This window comes from Periplaneta americana, chromosome 15 (assembly GCF_040183065.1).
Source record: "Periplaneta americana isolate PAMFEO1 chromosome 15, P.americana_PAMFEO1_priV1, whole genome shotgun sequence".
NCBI classification, from domain to species: Eukaryota; Metazoa; Arthropoda; class Insecta; order Blattodea; family Blattidae; genus Periplaneta; species Periplaneta americana.
Window position 1 is genome coordinate 112,127,233 of NC_091131.1, and position 19,404 is coordinate 112,146,636.

At 37.4% G+C, this 19,404-nt stretch overlaps 1 protein-coding gene across 7 annotated transcripts in view; it reads left to right on the forward strand.

Annotated features, from left to right (window-relative positions):
• Positions 1 to 19,404, forward strand: part of ed (echinoid) — a 927,271-nt gene that overhangs the window by 870,242 nt on the left and 37,625 nt on the right. For 6 of the 7 annotated variants that reach the window (XM_069847996.1, XM_069847999.1, XM_069848000.1 and 3 more), the window contains 3 exons: positions 67 to 242; positions 14,930 to 15,101; positions 17,741 to 17,839. In XM_069847996.1, coding sequence (XP_069704097.1) covers positions 67 to 242; positions 14,930 to 15,101; positions 17,741 to 17,839 — 447 coding nt within the window. The remainder of the gene's footprint in view (positions 1 to 66; positions 243 to 14,929; positions 15,102 to 17,740; positions 17,840 to 19,404) is intronic. The other variant, XM_069848001.1, reaches the window with a different exon arrangement.

The following is a 19,404-nucleotide window of genomic DNA, read 5'->3' on the forward strand; positions in this document are numbered from 1 at the left end:
TGGAGTGCAAGCGGCCACACCTTCCCGCCCGCCTGCTACAATAGCAGTCTTGTGCCATGTCTCCAGGACAAATGCTGATCAACTGGTTCGTGTCCGCCTTCCCCGAGGACCACTACCTGCGGCTCCTGCTCACTTGCCAGGACCTGCGCATCCTGGCTGCTCAGTTCTGCACGCATCTCCTCGCCGCGGGGGTCCTCCGGCAGATCCCTGACAAGGACGTCACGCTGGAACCTCTCTTCAGGGTGAGTTACCACTCCATTCAGTATTTAACACGAATGCTCTCCTGAATCATACAACGGTAGACAGTGACTGGTATATAGGGAAAGTCGTCGCACCGCAGAAAACCTATGTTCACTACAGATCTCACGAAACTTGTTGGTGAGGAACTGTCAAATATCGGCACATTTGTACCATGTAGTCTGCAATTTTGATCATGTTTTTCTTCATTTTTTTCTTTCTTCCCAAATTCCCATTCTCTTTTCACCGTCACCATGATAATATTTTTTTCCTTCTTATGCTCATCACCTTACTCATTGAACTGATTTCTTACATCTCCTTGTAGTCCCTCCCCTTTCCCTTCATCACTCTTTCTCATCTCTCTGATATCATCATCACTGCCACCACCACGTTTTCTATTATTCCCTTTATTCTTTTCTTATTCTTCTTTGTTTCTCTCTTATATTCCTTGTAATCTTTATCGTATTATTCTTTTTTTCATTTCCCTTCATCTGCTTATTTTCTACTATTACCACTACTACTGCTGCTATATTACAACTGGTACTACTACTACTACTACTACTACTACTACTACTACTACTACTACTACTATTACTACTTACTAACATATGACTCTTAAGGAACCGGAGGTTCATTGCCACCCTCACATAAGCCCGCCATCGGTCCCTATCCTGAGCAAGATTAATCCAGTCTTTACCATCACGTTCCACCTCTCTCAAATCTATTTTAATATTATCCTCCCATCTACGCCTTAGCCTCTCCAAATGTCTTTTCCACTCAGGTCTTGCAACTAACACTCTATATGCATTTCTAGATTCACCCATACGTGCTACATGCCATGCCCATCTCAAACGTCTGGATTTAATGTTACTAATTATGTTAGGTGAAGAATACAATGCGTGCAGTTCTGCGTTGTGTAATTTTCTCCTGTTCATCCCTCTTATCCCCAAATATTTTCCTAAGAACCTTAATCACAAACATCTTTAACCTCTGTTCCTCTCTCAAAGTGAGAGTCCAAGTTTAACAACCACACAGAAAAACCGGTAATATAACTGTTTTATAAATTCTCAGTTTTTCCGAGAGCAGACTGTGTGATAAAAACTTGTCAACCGAATAACAACAGGCATTTCTCATATTTAGTCTGCGTTTAATTTCCTTCCGAATGTGATTTATATTTGTTACTGTTGCTCCAAGATATTTGAATTTTTCCATCTCTTCGAAAAATAAATCTCCAATTTTGATGTTTCCATTTCGTACAATATTCTGGTCACGAGACATAATCATATACTTGGTCTTTTCGGGATTTACTTCCAAACCCATCTCCTTACTTACTTATAGTAAAATTTCCGTTTTTCCCTAATCGTTTGTGCATTTTCTCCTAACATATTCACGTCATCCACATAAACAAGCAACTGATGTAACCCGTTCAATTCCAAACCCTCTCTGTTCTCCTGGACTTTCCTATGGCATATGTCGCGCCAAAGAATCAATCCCATTACGAGGCTTATGTTGGGGTTTCGCAGGAAGGTCTTTCTTTTACGGTAATGGGTTGTTCACCCAAGCTGGAGGACCACCTCTTATTGGCTGTCCACAACTGCTTATTCAGTATATTCGCAGCTACCCTCCATATCTGGAGTCCGTCTCCTCTATCCGCAACCTGAGAACGCGCCATGCCATGGTGATAGATAAGGGACCCACAATACATAGCTATTATTACCTACCGGCGTAACTCAGGCGGTAGAGCATTTGTCTTGCTGATCCGTAGTTGCGCTCAGGCATGGATTCGATTCCCGTTTGGGCTGATTACCTGCTTGGTTTTTTCGAAGTATTCCCCCATTGTAAATCGAATGTCAGGTAATATATATATGGCGAATTCTCGGCCTCATCTCTTCAAATACCATTTAACTATCATATCAGCAATTCCAGCGACGCTAATAACCTAGTAGTTAATACAACGTCGTTAAATAACCAATATTAAACTATTACTGATACTACTATCACCACTACCACCAACTCCATTTCCCGTTGTCATTAATCACCGTTGTCCGTCGTTGTCAACATTATCATTATTGTCGTCTTAGCATCATCACTCATCAGTCATCATCTATAATCACCACCACTACTACCACCATCATCGTCATTATCATCATTATCGTATCTTATAGCGTCCTCTATTATCATAATCACTGTCATCATAATCGTCATTGTTACCATTACCTATTATTATCATCATTAGCAACAACAACGTTATCATTATCTTTGTTCGTTTGTTCTCCTTTTGTATGCATTCCTTCTTGTCGCTCCTTATCTTTTCCCTTTCTTTTTTGGCATTATCGTGATCGTTTTCTTATTATTGCCATTTTCTCACTCCTCAGTTATTTACTCTTATTTCATTTTTTTCTACTCCTCTCCCTCCTTTTATCTCTCAGTGTCATCATCACTATCACCGTCTTCTGTTATTATTGTTGTTATCTATCATCATTAGAGTCCCGGCGTAGCTTAGCGGTAGTGCCTTCTCCTGCTGACTCGAAGCTGCACTCGAGCGTGAGTTCGATTATATGGTTGGTTTTTTCCGCAGGAGTTTTTGGAACCCTAAAATGAATGTCAGGTAATCTTTGATGAATCCTAGGCCTCATCTCGCCAAATACGATCTCGTTATTACTAATTTCTTAGACGTTAAATAACCAAATAGTTGGTACAGCGTCGTTAAATAAACTAAAAAGTCATTGTCTTCATCCTGTTCTTATTCTTCTATTCTTAAATGTATTCTGTTTTCTTCCACTTCTCTTTTTCTTCTACTTCTCTTTTATTTCATCTTTCTCTGTTTATTTGTACTAAATGCGAATTTTACCAAAATCAGATTTCTTTATATAGCAAATGCCACTAAAAAGTTTTTCGGCGTTTTGGTTTTGCTATTAACACATGACAGTCATGATAGTTAATTGTTGTCCCGTTTACACTATATAGGCCTGAAATGTTCAAATTACTCTGTTTAGGGATTATTAAAAAACACAACTCTCGCACACATTCACGTAGAAGTAATTGTACACGAAGCACGGACAGGACACGTCATTAGAGTGATTTACAGACGCTAAAGAGGAACTAGCAGACACAATTCTTACGAAACTTTATCGTGGAAAACTTAGTGTTATGTATAGGCTTGTAATGTTGGGGACCGAGAGGGTGCGTTACTGTGGTTTCAAGTTTACTATCCGTTCACCAATCACTACTGTAGCATGCATAAACAGTGTACCTGCTGACTAATAATACCGAAGGTTAAAGGTTCTCAGGCGCATATTTTTGCAGCGGAATTTGGTGAGGCATTGAAGATGTGATTTGTTGTGCATTGTAATTGTACGGATTCTGAAGGAAAAGAGGAAACTCAAACCCACGAATAACTCTGTGGTAATTGAAGGGTTCAGAACCATAGTGGGCCAAGCACCATTTATTAAAAACAGAAAAAACTAGAGTTAAAATTAAGTGATTACCATAATTTAACGAAACATATAGCAAGTAAGATAAAGTATGCACATTAAAATTAAATTATACGTCAACCTTCATTAAATTATGGTATTCACTTAACTTTAACCCTTGCTTTCTCCGTTTTTAATAAATGGCGCTTGGCTCTCTATGGCTCTGAACTAGTGATGGGCGAAGTTGTTCTTTTCCCGGAACAGTTCCGACGGTTCCGGTTCCGAAAAAATACTATGTTCCAAATAACAGTTCCGAAATAACAGTCACCAGTGGTGATGAGTCGGAGTCGTTGAGTCGTTCAAACGAACGGTACAGTACCCTCCCTCTTCACCATAGACAAATAACACCATGCAGCTCACACTGGAGCACTCATAGGCATGACATAGTACACATTCTTATCTATAGATGGCACTGCAATGCACATTCGAATCGATTTTGGAAAATTGCTGTGCATGCGGACAGAACTCAAAAGCTTAATGTTAGTAATTACACAGCTGTTGACTACAAGGACAGAATACAACACTTTGTTTTCGTACATAAAGTTATAAAGACATGGTAGCCAACTAAAAAAAAATAACATAACATTTAAAACATATGGTATGTAATTTCTGTTCTATTACATAATAAAAAAAACAAATCATTAATTTTTATTTTTACTTTTCTTAATGCACAGTTATAATAATAATAATAATAATAATAATAATAATAATAATAATAATAATAATAATAAATATTACAATTTCATAAATAAAAAAGATATATATTGGCAATACTGAAACCTGGAAACCCCGCAGTGGGTTAGTAAAATGTTGGAATCGCATCTTTACCAAAGTGTAATTTAAACTTCGCATTAAACCTCGCTCTCCAAATCAGTACTTATATGGGTAGTTTCCAACAAATAATGCTACAACATTTTTGTCGTTCTTTGATGACAGAGAAGATAGCACAAAAACTTGTGCTTGTCAGACTTAACCTCAACAAACGACATACAGACATTGTAAGTAAACCACTCATTACTATTTACGACTTTAACCTTTGTATAGAATCAGCTGATCAATGAATTAATAATAGTATGCGTACTTTATGACTTTGTAGAATGTTTATAAAACAGAATTAGTCAACTAATGGTGAAATAAACCATAAAGCGGGAATCAATATTACAGATTATTGAATACTTACTATAACATTACAGATGATTGGCCAGTCTTACAAATGTTGATATTAAAGTTCGCGCCACCGCAAGGATTTCAATGTCCATGCGCCCCCCTCCAACCACGTGAGAGTTTCAAGTACAGTGTAACTGCAGCTGTCGTTGGTTCATTGGAACAAGCTCCGACGTTCCGACTGTTATCTCGGAGTCGGAACATACCTTGTGCAACGCGGTACTGCGAGCCCGCAACAGCTGGGCAAGTGAGCAGCTCGGAGTCGGAACACTGTTATTTCGGAACAGGAGGTTCCGACCTACTGTTCATTTTTGCAACAGTTCCGAGGGAGTCGGAACATACCTTGTGCCACGCGGTACTGCGAGCCCGCAACAGTTGGCAAGTGAGCAGCTCGGAGTCGGAACACTGTTATTTCGGAACAGGAGGTTCCGACCTACTGTTCATTTTTGCAACAGTTCCGAGACCGGAACAGTTCCAAAATAACTGTTATGTTATTTTTTACCCATCTCTACTCTGAACCCTTCAATTCTTCTGCAGATAACGAAAGGTACAGACCGATTATTTAGTCCTGACAGCTCAGCGACGCGAAAGAGGGGAAGTAATCGGCGGAGTGGGGAGAGTTCCGGAGTAGAGTTAAGGGCGAGCAGTCGGTAAAGGCAAGCGAGTGAATAAACCAAACACCCCTTGGGGTAACTAAATGGACTGGCCTGTCCCACGCGCATATCTCGGGCGACTGTCAGGACTAAATAATAGTACTGTATGTAGAAATATATCTTTTTAATGCTATGTAGTTTATATTTACTTTTAGAGCTGTCCAGATTTGTTTATGTACACCTTGTTATTCCCGTAATCGATCGCAGAACCAAGTCAATGTCCTCGTACTAGCTCACGTCCCCGGCCTATGCACCATGCTGCAGTCAACATTTATAATCGGTCCCCAACATTACAAGCCTAGTTTCCATTTTGAAAAGTATGTCTCTATGAACTTTATTTCTGTTGAACAACCAAATCATGGTTGTCTGTTGGAATAAATTGTACTACACACAGCACTCGGCTTTCATCTCACTGCACACCTCGTTCTATTATACTATAGAATGATGTATTTATCATAACCTCTGACACTTGGCGTATAAATGTGTCGTGGTCCTTAATCAGTTCATTAGGAATGAGTCAATCTCGAGGGTTGTTATAATACTTATAATTAGTCTTGTGTTTGCCTTGTGAGCGATAAGACATCTCACGTTGGCGGCAGCGCAGAGTTCGCGATGCAATATTTGTACTTCAGTGTTTTTTTGTGTTTAAATAGCTGTTAATTTTCTTTCTCTGTAGAAAAGTGTTGCATTCTATTTTGTGTTAGCACAAGGCACTAAACAACAAAGACGGAATGGGTCAGTATTACGCAAGAACTCGAGTGGAAAAGGTAGGAAGATTTAGTATATTGCCCTCCTTCCCCGCCCACAGCCTCCCAGTATGCTTCTTTCTAGTTCTGCTGCGTCAATGGAGTGTTAGGTCCGAAAGATCTGTACCTACAACTCCTACAAGCAAAAGCAACATTAATATAGGCCTACCAAGTAGCGACATACTTTAAGCTCCAACCGGTATTGAAAAGTTGCACCTACCCAGCCTTATCAAACAGAGCTAGCCCAGATATATTCATATATTCAATTGGTGTGCATATAATATTAATTGAAAGTCTTTCGCGATTCACACCGTGCGGCCAAGTGTAATGAACCATAACATACAGAATTTCCATTCTCATTACATGATTGTTTTTACGGAAATACTCTTTTTGGGCATCTTACGCGTGTCTGTTTACAACGATTTCTCCGAAGCTATTGGATAGATTTTGTTCATATTCAATTTCTACTAATCATTTTATTCGGGAATTATTGTTGTTTAGTCAACTTTCGAAGACAGGTTTGAACCTTGTGACATCAATAAGGTATCACTCATTAGGCAAATAAGCCAAGAGATAATTGGATAGGGTGGCCAGTTCCTTTCAGTCTCCCTTGCATTCATCGCTGATGTAGTACACTAATGAGTTCAGATGTATATAAACAATTGTTCTTCCACTGACACATCGTAAAGTGGTATTACCTGATAATATATTTTATTTATTTATTTATTTATTTATTTATTTATTCCTTATCCATGCCAAGGCGAATTAGATGTATTTCAGTTCTTAATCCGCCATCACTCACTATAAATGATCACAAATTATCGCGACGCTGTTATTCCCGGCGTGACTCCTCCTCTTTGCTTACGTCTTAGGAAGTGAAGGCTCTATAAAATCTAGGTAGGTAGTATCGTTCGCCATTTTTTGTTCTTTCGTTGCCGAGCTACCATACGAGGAATCTATTTGCCACACCGTTAAACATTATCATGACGTAGCCCCTATGATAATAAATCAAACGCACTGTAATTCAGCAAATAATTGAGCGGCAAATAACGTCCTCGTGTGCTTTCTGCGAACGCCGACGAAAGAGCCAAAATTGCGGGCGATTATATTAAGTATTTATCGAGCCTTAGGAAATGAATAACGTCTTCATCAGCGAATCACAAGACGCACACGTTTAAATGTAGCCGACCTGCAACGCGATTGACTGCCGGAAATTAGAGCGACGGGACTACAATACATATGGCAAACTATAAGTATACTGTATATACGAGTATTAAGTATCTAACATTTTTTTTATTATTATTAAAAATACAGTAACTATAGTACTAATACTTCTATGTTTGCTAATATAATATCATTTATTTTTCTAACTAATTTACATAGAGCAAAATTAGAAACACATAAACATGTTGAAGTTAAAGGTATTTGAAAGGACAAATTACCCAATTAGTTGTATGTTATATGGTTGAATTAATAATACTCAACCCATATTTGCACACCTTGTCCCACAGGGAACTCCCTTAATTCACTGTCAACATAGCCTATAATAAAAAAATTAAGAACAATAATAACAATAATATACCTCTGATTGAGGTTCTGGCTGATACGTATCGGGTGTTTATAATTAAACTGACTGTATTAAGCGTGGCACAGCATGGACTGTAATGATTGTAGGAGTGTGAAACCTCATAGATGTGCTAACTAAGCAATGCGCTCGCGGATTATGCAAAAAAATTAGTTCCAACTCTTGCCGCCAAGTGAAAATATGGCACTGTAAGCAGTCAGAACGTGGTATAGTCGCAGGAAAAATGCAGGAAAGATCAAACACATGATAACAGTGGTTCTGGCACGTTTATTAGGAACTATGGTTACAACCAATGTTCAACATGGTCTCCCATCTCAGCAACATGCATCCGTAACATGGTCGACTGTTGCTCACAGCGTATCTGGTGAAATCAGAGCGACATGTCGTTGTATGCTTGCCTTTGGATCAGGCAGAGACCGGCTATGTCCCTGATAGACATGATCTTTCAAATATCCCCACAACCAGAAGTCACATGGATTTAGGCCAGGGGATCTTCAAGGCCACGCATCTGGAAAATACCTAGAGATGATGCGGTCGTTACTGAAAGTTTCTCGCAGCAAATCTTTCATCTGGCGAGCGACATGTGATGTTGCCCCATCTTGCATGAAAATAATGGTGTGGTCACAGTTGCGTTCTTGCAAAGTGAAATCACGTGCAGATCTCACTGTACACTTAACAGGACCGCGAGGTGTTCATGTATTTGATCTTTCCTGCCTTTTTCCTGCGCTTATACCACGTTCTGCTTACAGCGCCATATTTTCACCTGGGAGCAAGAGTTGGAACTAATTTTTTTGCATAATTCGCGAGCGCATTGCTAAATTAGCATATCTACGAGGTTTCACATTCCTACGATCATTACAGTCCATGCTGTGCCACGCTGAACACCGTCAGTTTAATTATAACCACCTTCCATACTATTATCAGGCAGTACATCTCACTTGATATGTATCAGAGGAAGAACAATTGTTTGTATGCATCTGAAGTCTGATTAGTGGAATATGTAGCTAATCGGCGATGTATGCAGGGGGTAAGGAACTGCCCACCCTACCCCATTATCTTCTGGTCTAGTTGCTTCATGAGTGATCCCTTATTGGCGTTACTTATGAGGTTCAAACTTGTCTTCGGACAGTTGACTAAATAATAATAATAATAATAATAATAATAATAATAATAATAATAATAATAATAATAATAATAATAATAATAATTGTAGATCTTAACGCCCCTACTACCAAAATGCATATAGAGTGTTAGTTTGGAGACCGGAGGGAAAAAGACCTTTAGGGAGGCCGAGACGTAGATGGGAAGATAATATTAAAATGGATTTGAGGGAGGTGGGATATGATGATAGAGACTGGATTAATCTTGCACAGGATAGGGACCGATGGCGGGTTTATGTGAGGGCGGCAATGAACCTTCGGGTTCCTTAAAAGCTATTTGTAAGTAATAATAATAATAATAATAATAATAATAATAATAATAATAATAATATAGTGAACCCTTAATATTTGAAACCATTGACTTTAACTTTTTTTCTATATTAAATCTACTTGAATATGATAATATATGAACAGATACGGAATTAAAATTTGGAGCGAGTCTTTGATGGGAATCCACCTGTATGTAGGCAACAATTTCGCACGACTGTTCACAAGTATACTTTATTTTTTTTCATGGAGTGCAGTTTTATAGAAAGGACTTTGCCGACAGACCTTCTACTGCCCCCTACTAATTGGTTGTCATAAATAAATGTCTTCCTTACTGTGACGGATATCTTGTCTTCTCTTGTTAGTAACCAATCACAACCCTCGTTCAGAAGAATTGACAGGTGCCCGTCAAATCCACGTGGAGGCAGAGTTGCCGCATCTTTTCCGAATTCCAAGAATCCCGTCAGTTTCACTGCATAATTTCGAAGGTCACCAGGATTGTGGCAACTGTGCAATGTTGGGACGAGGGGACAGGATGGAATTGTCAGAGTTGTTTGTTTAGGAAGTCATAAATCTGTAAGTGGGTGTTCAAAGGAGCCACCGAACTGCACTCCTTGAAATAAAATAAGGTATAGCATATATGCAGGGGCTCTTGTTTCCTGCAGCTGCGCAGTGTGTTGTAAGCGAAACATACAATAAGGGAGCTCCAAATTTTATTTCCGTGTCTGTACATATCAGAGGTAATTTGGGAATTAAACACATAAAAATGATCATCATTGTTAATACTGCAGTCCGTTGCATGCCTTGTCCACTCTTACAGTACGTCTCCATTCGTTCCTATCTTCCACCTTTTCCACCCCTGTACTCCCATTATTTCCAGAACTTGTTCAGTACTATCCAGCCATCTGAAGCCAGGACGACCAACTCTTCTTTTAATACCTCATCAACAACAATACGATTTGGGCCCATTGGCCCGTTTCGTCTTCATAGCAATATTAAAATTGGTCTTTCCAGCGTTTTCTAGGGCGTCCGATTCGTCTTCTCCCTTGGGGTTTATAATGGTGTAGTCGGTATGGAATGCGAGTTGGTTCCATCCTACATATATGTTCATGTTCTTTTAATACCTATTTATGTTAATGAGACTTTTCGGCATGGATATGCTTTTTTTTCTGTGTAGGTTTCCCAGCCACTTAATTCATGAGATTTCGTTTACCGTACACAAAAACTATAGTTTTAGTAAACATGTAAGAGATATTTATTTGAAATTAAAAACACAATGACGATCTACTCCAAATTGATTATTACGATTTTTAACGATATTTTGTTATTACGTAGAATAAATTGGCAAATCAAACAGTACTGAGGTAAATTAATGTTATCTACAGAATCAAATTGTTTCTAATTTTCGTTCCAATTTAGTTCGACAAGATCACTGTTAATGAACCCATCTCACATTGTTAGAACAATACACAAAAAATTCAGTCTCATCTGCTTGTCATTCAGAAGGGAACGGGTTCGAGCCTCGTTCCAGTGAGTTTTTAAGTCCACCGCTGCGCTGTGGAGTAACGGTTAGCATGTCTAACCGTGAAACGAGAATGTCTAGGTTCAAATCCTGGCTGGGACAAGTTCCCTGGTTGAGGTTTTTCCGGGGTTTCCCCTCAACCCGTTAAGAGCACATGGGTAACTCTCAGCGCTGAATCCAGGACTCATTTCGCTGGCATTATCACCTTCATTTCACTCAGACGCTAGATAACCATCGCAGTTGATAAAGCGTCGTAAAATAGATCATATAAACTGTAAAGTTCAGAATTTAAAACTTGAATAAGAAATAATCGAAAAATCGAATATTCCTCGGCCTTGAGTTAATAGTGCTCACTTAGCTGCACTTCGCTGGAAACTTAACTACTCTCTCTCAGAAAAGCACCATTGTTTCTTAATGTAGGCTAATACTGAAAGTAAAATATTCACACACTTACAGATAATATATATATATATATATATATATATATATATATATATATATATATATATATATATATATAATTTTGTCTATCTGCTATGGACATGTAACTTTGCGCAGTTTCAGGAGAGATTTCAATATGAACTCATTAACAATTGCATTGTAATTTTTACCTTATTCGGCCAGATGATTATATCTTTATTAATGATCATATTCCATGGCCAAGCTATAGTGAGGGGAGAAGGTAAATGACGTCCCGATAACCCCGTTATATGGGGATTCTATGGTTTTGCTTTGCCCTCTCCAAGGAAACGGGGGCCACCGGCGTGGCTCAGTCGGTTAAGGCGCTTGCCTGCCGGTCTGAAGTTGCGCTCGGACACGAGTTTGATCCCCACTTGGGCTGATTACCTGGTTGGGTTTTTTTCCGAGGATTTCCTCAACCGTAAGGTGAATGCCAGGTAATCTATGGCGAATCCTCGGCCTCATCTCGCCAAATACCTTCTTGCTATCACCAACCTCATCGACGCCAAATAACCTCGTAGTTGATACAGCGTCGTTAAATAACGAACTAAAAAAAAAAAAAAAAAGGAAACGGTTCTCTCTCCGCCTATGCTTCTGAATGAAGTAGGCCTATTCTCAAAAGAAGACGTAATTTCCTTTGAAGAATCAGACCACAATGAAGCTGAGAACTGTGAATTTAGTAATCATGTGACTGAAAGTGAACAATCTGATGATGATGATGATGATGATGATGATGATGATGATGATGATGATGATGATGATGATGATGATGATGATGATGATGATGATAGTAGTGAAAATAATGGCAAAATTACAAATGAAATATTATCAAATGATAACATAATTATTTGTGGAGAAATAGAGAATTGTGAGTTAGTGATCATGTGACCCAAAGTGTACACGGTGGTGGTGATGGTGGTGCTGGTTGTGGGTGTGAAGCTAACACAATGGTTTATTTAAAACAAATTTTGGTGAAAATAACTAATAACAAGTTTCTAAGTTTTAAAAAGTCAAAAAGTGATTTTTCTTTTTCATTAAATTTTGTTATTGAACCCAAGACCTTTCTCTAACGAAATTAATAATATTTGCCCCTTAATGCATTAAGTAACGACAGTGACTTTGTTTCAAGATATTTGAAACATTCTTATGTCCCTAATAACTGTTTTGAATTTGGAGTGCTCTGAACACCCCACATACAACTTGATTCAACGTTATTGGCCCCTGTCCTTGGTTGTTAGGCTAGTGAGTGAGCTGTGTGTTGCGTCATAAGAAAGAAATTTAATCACAAAAATGTGCATAGGAGGGGAAGAGGGAAGAGGAAGAATGGAAATAATATCTATGCTTGTAGCTGAGGGACACTCATGTCAAGAAAATATAAGTCATCATGACATTGTTTAGTCAACAGACGTAATTAAAAGGGACGTGTGGAAAAATATTGTGTTTTAAAGACTGGGTGTACCGCGACATGATAAGAAGAAAGTGTTTGGTGTTATAACTTCGCGGCCTGACCTATGTGACCCAGCCCGCCAGTAGTGATGAGTACTCGCACTTAGTCTATCTACCGTACTTAATTTTTGCAGGAGCCAAAATCCCTGAATCAAGCATCTATCTATGTAATAGGGATGGGCAAAAATAACCGGTTATTTTCATACGGTTAACCGATTAATTACCGATATTTTTGCTTGCAGGTTTAACCTAACAACTGGTTATTTTCCTCAATAACCGGACGACTGGTTATTTTTTAAAATATCCATCGAATCAATGTATTTTAAGTCTGTCTCAAATTTAATGTCAGTCGAACATTGTTTATTTTTATTATTTTGTACTCTATGCAATCAATTATGTATACAAATTGTCTCGTAGGCCAGTCCTATTTGGGTATGGGTTATTGCTTGACTTACTTCATCTGTCCGTAGATGACAAAATGAAATGAGATTTCGATTTAATGTCAATAATCTATACCTATTTTAATCGCCGACTTTCTCCGATTGACTTACAATATATCTGCGGGTATTGAGGCATTTCAAACGGCGAGAAACTTTGACGTAAATATTTATTGGTTATAGGAGAATAAATTACCCGTTAAAATGTTTCATAATCGAGATTATTATTATAAAAATTATGCAATTTTGTTACTTTTTTATTTATCTTACTATAACTCTAATGTGAGTAAAGTAATTAACCAAATTCAATTTCATAACCTCATTATTTTGTACTCTATTTTTATCAGGAAAGTCACTGATGATCTTCAGCATGTAATGACGTTCTTTCACCATCTTCTGGTTGGTTTACAGTTGATTGTTAATTGTTATCTGATTTCTATTGTAAATAACCTCTCAATTTGTTTTCCTGAATAATTTGCTAACTTTAAATTGTCAAATAATAATAACCGGAAAATAACCGGTTATTTTTGATCGGTTAACCTTCTTCAGATTAAATGAATTTTAAAATAACCGATTACTTTCGAATAACCTCCCATCCCTACTATGTAACTTTTACCTACATATCTACAGTGGCGCCAACTTATATGGACCCGTGGGGCCCGAGCCCAAACAATAATTCATGTTATTGTTGCCATTATTATTTATGAGATTTATTTATTTTAACTTATACTGTAACTCAAGTGTTAGAGCCCACCCAGTGTTTTCCAAAACTTGATGCTACTGCCTACCTACCTAATTAAAGGTTAATACGCCCTTTTGGCATGACGTCCTCGATATAGTATAACCTTAAGGAAAAAACTTTCGACATTCTGTATTATAAGTAATATTTGTGATTTACTGTAAAATGTACCGGTATAGCTCGCGCAAGAAACGATTACCGAGAACCAATGGTGGCGTTGCTGTCTGTTTTGACGTGTGTATGTAGGCACGCCGAGGGGGGAGATTGCGAGCCGATGGAAGTACTGTCTCTTCCAAGAAGATGAACAAATGAGGACATCGCTGTGGAAATAAAGAACGTAGCAAAAGAAAAATTCGAAGCTAATTAAACGCGCGACATATGTTTACGAATGAAATAATAATACCGTGCGATACAAGACACGCATTCACATGCAATGGAACAAACTAAAGTCGTAATGTAACTATCACAACGCAAGACTGATTATATCGATGTCATTTTTCTTCCGACTGTACTCTTGAATATTATTCAAGTTATCTCGTGACCTTCCCTCTCTCCCGCTCTTCCTTATGGCATTGTTTGATTCGCATTCCTTCCGTCGGTAATCCGTGCTTGCGAGACCTATAGGCTAGTACTTTTAAGAGCGTCAATTTTAGTAGTTTATTTTGTTTTATTGTTATTAATTACTGTTGCTTAATATTCACGTTACTACATTATCGTAATTTTGAGACTCGGACACGTTTTCGCGAACTTTTTCTCTCAAAACGATTCCAAGAATAAGTTCTGTAAAGTGCCATAACATTGTGAATTAGGTAATAATAAAAATCAATAAAAATAAAATTTAAAATAGAATATTGTTGATCTACAATTAATTTAGGTGCTGTTACCGCTGTGTACTCCTTTTTCAAGCGCAGCTATCATTTTTGGATTATTCTCTCTCTACATTTTACTTGTATGGATAACTCGTTCTTTATGCATTGTTGCAGTTCGACCTGATGTACTACTACTGGTCAAGGTAGCTTAATTGTTCTCGCATTGTTGCAGCCCGACCTGATGTACTACTGGTCCCATGCCGAGGCCCCAGCCGCTGCTCCTCCCACTCCTGGCCGCCTCTCAGCTGTGGCATGGCCCCCTGCAAGTCCTCTTGGGTTTTCTGCAGCTGCCGAAGTTGCCAATGCAATTACAACTCGTCCTGGGGCTCGATATACGGAGGCAGGTGTGTGTGTCAATTTGATTTAACTTATAGATTTTATCAGACTTCGCCTTCTTAGCTTTCTGTGTTGTTTCAAGTTACGTCGTGTGGCCGCAACACAGAGAAAAACAATATTGTGGTACCAATTCTTTGTACTAGCCCGAAATAATATCAGTTTCCTTCTTGAAATATATCGAGTCCTGATAATCATAGATTGCTTCAAATTGCAAATTAATTTCTATCCATTATACTCTGACCGGCTGTGTTTTACACGCTGGTAGTGGTCAATTCGATGGTGTTTGGGTAAAGGGAGATAAGTAATAGAAATGAGTTTTTGAGATAAATGAAAATCAAACTTCGAACCCTTATTGCAAATAATTGTCTACACAAATGAACCATATCAAATGCCAGTATAATTTTTTTTTACACCTACTTGTAGAATTTAATTTTATAAACTTGGGGAACAAAACTCCATTTATACAAAAAATGACAACCCCCTTTACCCGAAAACCATCGAATTATGTTGTATTGTAGTGCCCTGTTGGTATCACTTTTGAGGTTCAAACGTCCTGTCTTCGGACATTTGACTAAACAAGAACAAACCAGTATAAATTTTCCATATAAGTCAATATACAGAGTGTAACTGGATTCTGGCAGAGACCAAATATATTTTATAGATGCTAGGATTTACGTGAAACTTGGGAAAGTTTGTACTGTAAGTGTTATTTAAATCCATGTTGAATCTTTCGTACACTACTTTTAACACTTGAATATAAATAATTGATTAAATGGCAGCGAAGTTCGAGATGACGCCGAGATCTAGTAGGCTCTGAGGATGGTGTGATGAAACACCGAAACAGCTGTAAGCCGCACATGCTTACACAATTAACACGAGTAAGATCGCCATTTAATCAATTATTTATAGTTATTTAAATATCATTCTGGTTTAACCGGAAATCATATTAACTTTCTTATTTCAAATGGGGCACGAAGTATATTTTAATTTCTTTTTTTTTTATTCGTCTTCAAATTCTGAATATATACTGTCTCAGTGGTCTGGTGACCAACATGCTGACTTCCAGATTTTAAGGGTCCTGGGTTCGATTCCCGGGGAATTTTTATTGAAGGAAAAAAGTTCCGTGAATGCCTAGAGTCTGGTAATTTGTATGAAAGGGAGTGTGATCGCGACTGTGCCGGATTATTAATTAATCACTCTTCAAAATATAAAGTACAATTATCAGAACTGTCACTGGGCAGAAACCCATTCACACGTTTCAACATCACATTGTTGGTATGTAACACTACCATTTAGCACAACGAGAAAGCATTAAGAGGTGCTGTAGAATTAACAGGAATTAGTCCACCACTGAGGAGTAACAGTTAGCTTGCCTGACTGTGAAACAAGCGTGCCCAGGTTCAAGTCCTGGTTGGGACAAGTTACCTGGTTGAGGTTTTTTCCAGGGTTTTCCCTCAACCCAGTAAGAGCAAATGCTGGGTAACTTTCGGCGCTGGACCATGGATTCATTTCGCTGGCATTATCCCTTCATATCAATCAGACGCTAGATAATCATAGATGGTGATAAAGCGTCGTAAAATAACCAACTAAAAAAGACAAGAAATTAACACTGAATAAAAAAAAAAAGGAAGCAGGAAATTAACTTTTTTTGTGAGCGTAATTTTGTGCCAAAAAGAAAACGTCTACCATTTACAAACATGACATTGATAAAGAGATAAAATATTTTATTTTCTCCTCTGCAAAATGTAATAGTGTACAAAATTATTTTTGCAAATTAAATCACAGTAAATTCCTGTGAAACTTAAACAATTTTTTTTTTCAAAGTTGTGTATAGTAATTTCTGTTAACAGATACTACTGCTTGTACCTACTTTAATTAAATATTTTGCAAGCATTTATTTTGATATTTTGTATTCGTTTACTTCGTAGTTAACACACTATTCCTAGTTCTTTATTCAAGACTCCAATAGGCTGTTACCACTATCTCAAAGAAATTTGGAATACAGAATTCATATCTACATAACTTATTCTTGTCTAGCTGGTCCTTCGAAGATGAGTGCTCTTTGTTTCATTTTATATCCAAAAGATTGCCAGTCATGTTTCATATCATGTAGGAATTAAATATTTGATCAGAAAAAATTATAACTCAAATTATTAAATTAAATAACAGTTAGTTTGAATTAGACATCAGATGTCTGGATGTGCAAATGATTAAGTTAAATAATAACTAATTTGAATTAGACGTCAGATGTCTGGATGTGCAAATGATTAAGTTAAATAACAGCTAGTTTGAATTAGACATCAGATGTCTGGATGTGTAAATCATTAAGTTAAATAATAACTAATTTGAATTAGACGTCAGATGTCTGGATGTGCAAATCATTAAGTTAAATAACAGCTAGTTTGAATTAGACATCAGATGTCTGGATGTGCAAATCATTAAGTTAAATAACAGCTAGTTTGAATAAGACATCAGATGTCTGGATGTGAAAATCATTAAGTTAAATAATACGTAACTAATTTGAATTAGACATCAGATGTCTGGATGTGAAGAGCTGCAATGGTAATTAAAATGAATTACAGCATCTTTACTATGAATATTGGTTATTTTCCTGATATTTTGTGATGACCTAATGATAATTTGATAGAGACTGCTGGAAAGGAATCTGCTCCCACGTCCCCCAAACCAACGACAGATGCCAAGTCACCAGATAAATCGGTCAACAAGTCAGGCGGGGAAGAGCCAGGTGATCATTTTGATGCACCGGTTTCATTGCACCATTTTTGTTTGTAGTAGTTGTTGTCCCTCTTGCTTTTTGTTGGTACTAGATACAATGCACAAGTAGTTGGTGTTGTTCTGTTATGTATATGTAGGAAATTGTGTGAACTTAATTTTAGCTAATGCTACAAAAAATAGGACAATATGAAAATTTATTTCTTGATTAATATCGCAGAAATGACGTAAATTGCGAAAAAAAGTTTTTTTTTTAATGCTGTAGACATATGTAAACTATGAAGCTTTAACTTTTGTCAAATACTGCAAAGATGATGTAACTTTTAAAAAATGTAAATTTTCGTAATGCTACAGAAACTATTATAATTCTGTATGGATTAGTTTTGACTAATGCTACAAAATTTATATAAATTACGAAAAATTTAGCTTTCGTCGAATACTGTAGAAACCTCGTTAATACGCTCACGCTTATAACGTTGTCCTGTTCATTACGCTGTTTTTATATGGTTCTTGGACATTTCATATATAATCCTGCATAATTTTACCCTCTTGTAATGCTTTCAAATCCTGCTTGTAGTGCTTCTTTCGGATCGGAAATGAGTAAATAATTTCGTATAAACTGCGAAACTTGTAATGTTTTAAAAGCATGATGAAAAAATATATATATATATCTGTGACTGTAATGATGATCATTGCACCACGAGTGCAAGAAAGAAATTTCAACCTCTACCTGAAAAAACCGTCCGGTGAGCACTAGCAGAAGTTGGACTTAACCGGTACTTTCCTTTGTATGGTATTTTAATACTCAAAAGTCTCCCTGTCAATACATTCCTGTCATTTCTGTAAAATTTAGTCATCCTTTGAATTCTGTGGAGTGTGCAGTAAGTTTGCAGTGCAAAATGGCCTAACTACGTGTGAAATGACTACTCCTTTCATAATGGATGATGACGAGAATTGGGCTTCTGTCCAGGAGAAGTTGACAACGGTATAGTGACCTCAGAAATCCGCAGTGTTGACGACATGATTGCGGATCATGCTGCCCTCAAAGAGGAAGGCAGAAAATGGGAAAGCCTGGAGAATGCTGGGTTTGCAGTGAAAGACCTGCCCTTGGGCATATGAATGAATGTCGTGCCCATTTTTTTTAATAACACTTTTATGTCTTCCATTATATTGTCTACTTTTACTTTTTCTCTTATAACCTTGTAACTTCATCCTTCTTAGCCCCAAATATTTTCCTCAGCATCTTATTCTCAAATAATCTTAACCTTTGTTTCTCTCTCAAAATAGGATCCAGGCTTCACAACCATACAGAAAAACCAGTAATATAGGCTAACTGTTTTATGAATTCTAACTTTCAGCTTTTTCGAGAGCAGACTGGATAACAAAAGCTTCTCAACCGAATAATAATAGGCATTTCCCATATTTATTCTGCGTTTAATTTCCTCCCGAGTGTCATTTATATTTGTTACTGTTGCTCCAAGATATTTGAATTTTTCCACCTCTTCAAAGGATAAATTTCCAATTTTTATATTTCCATTTCGTACTATGTTCTGGTAACGAGATATAATCATATACTTT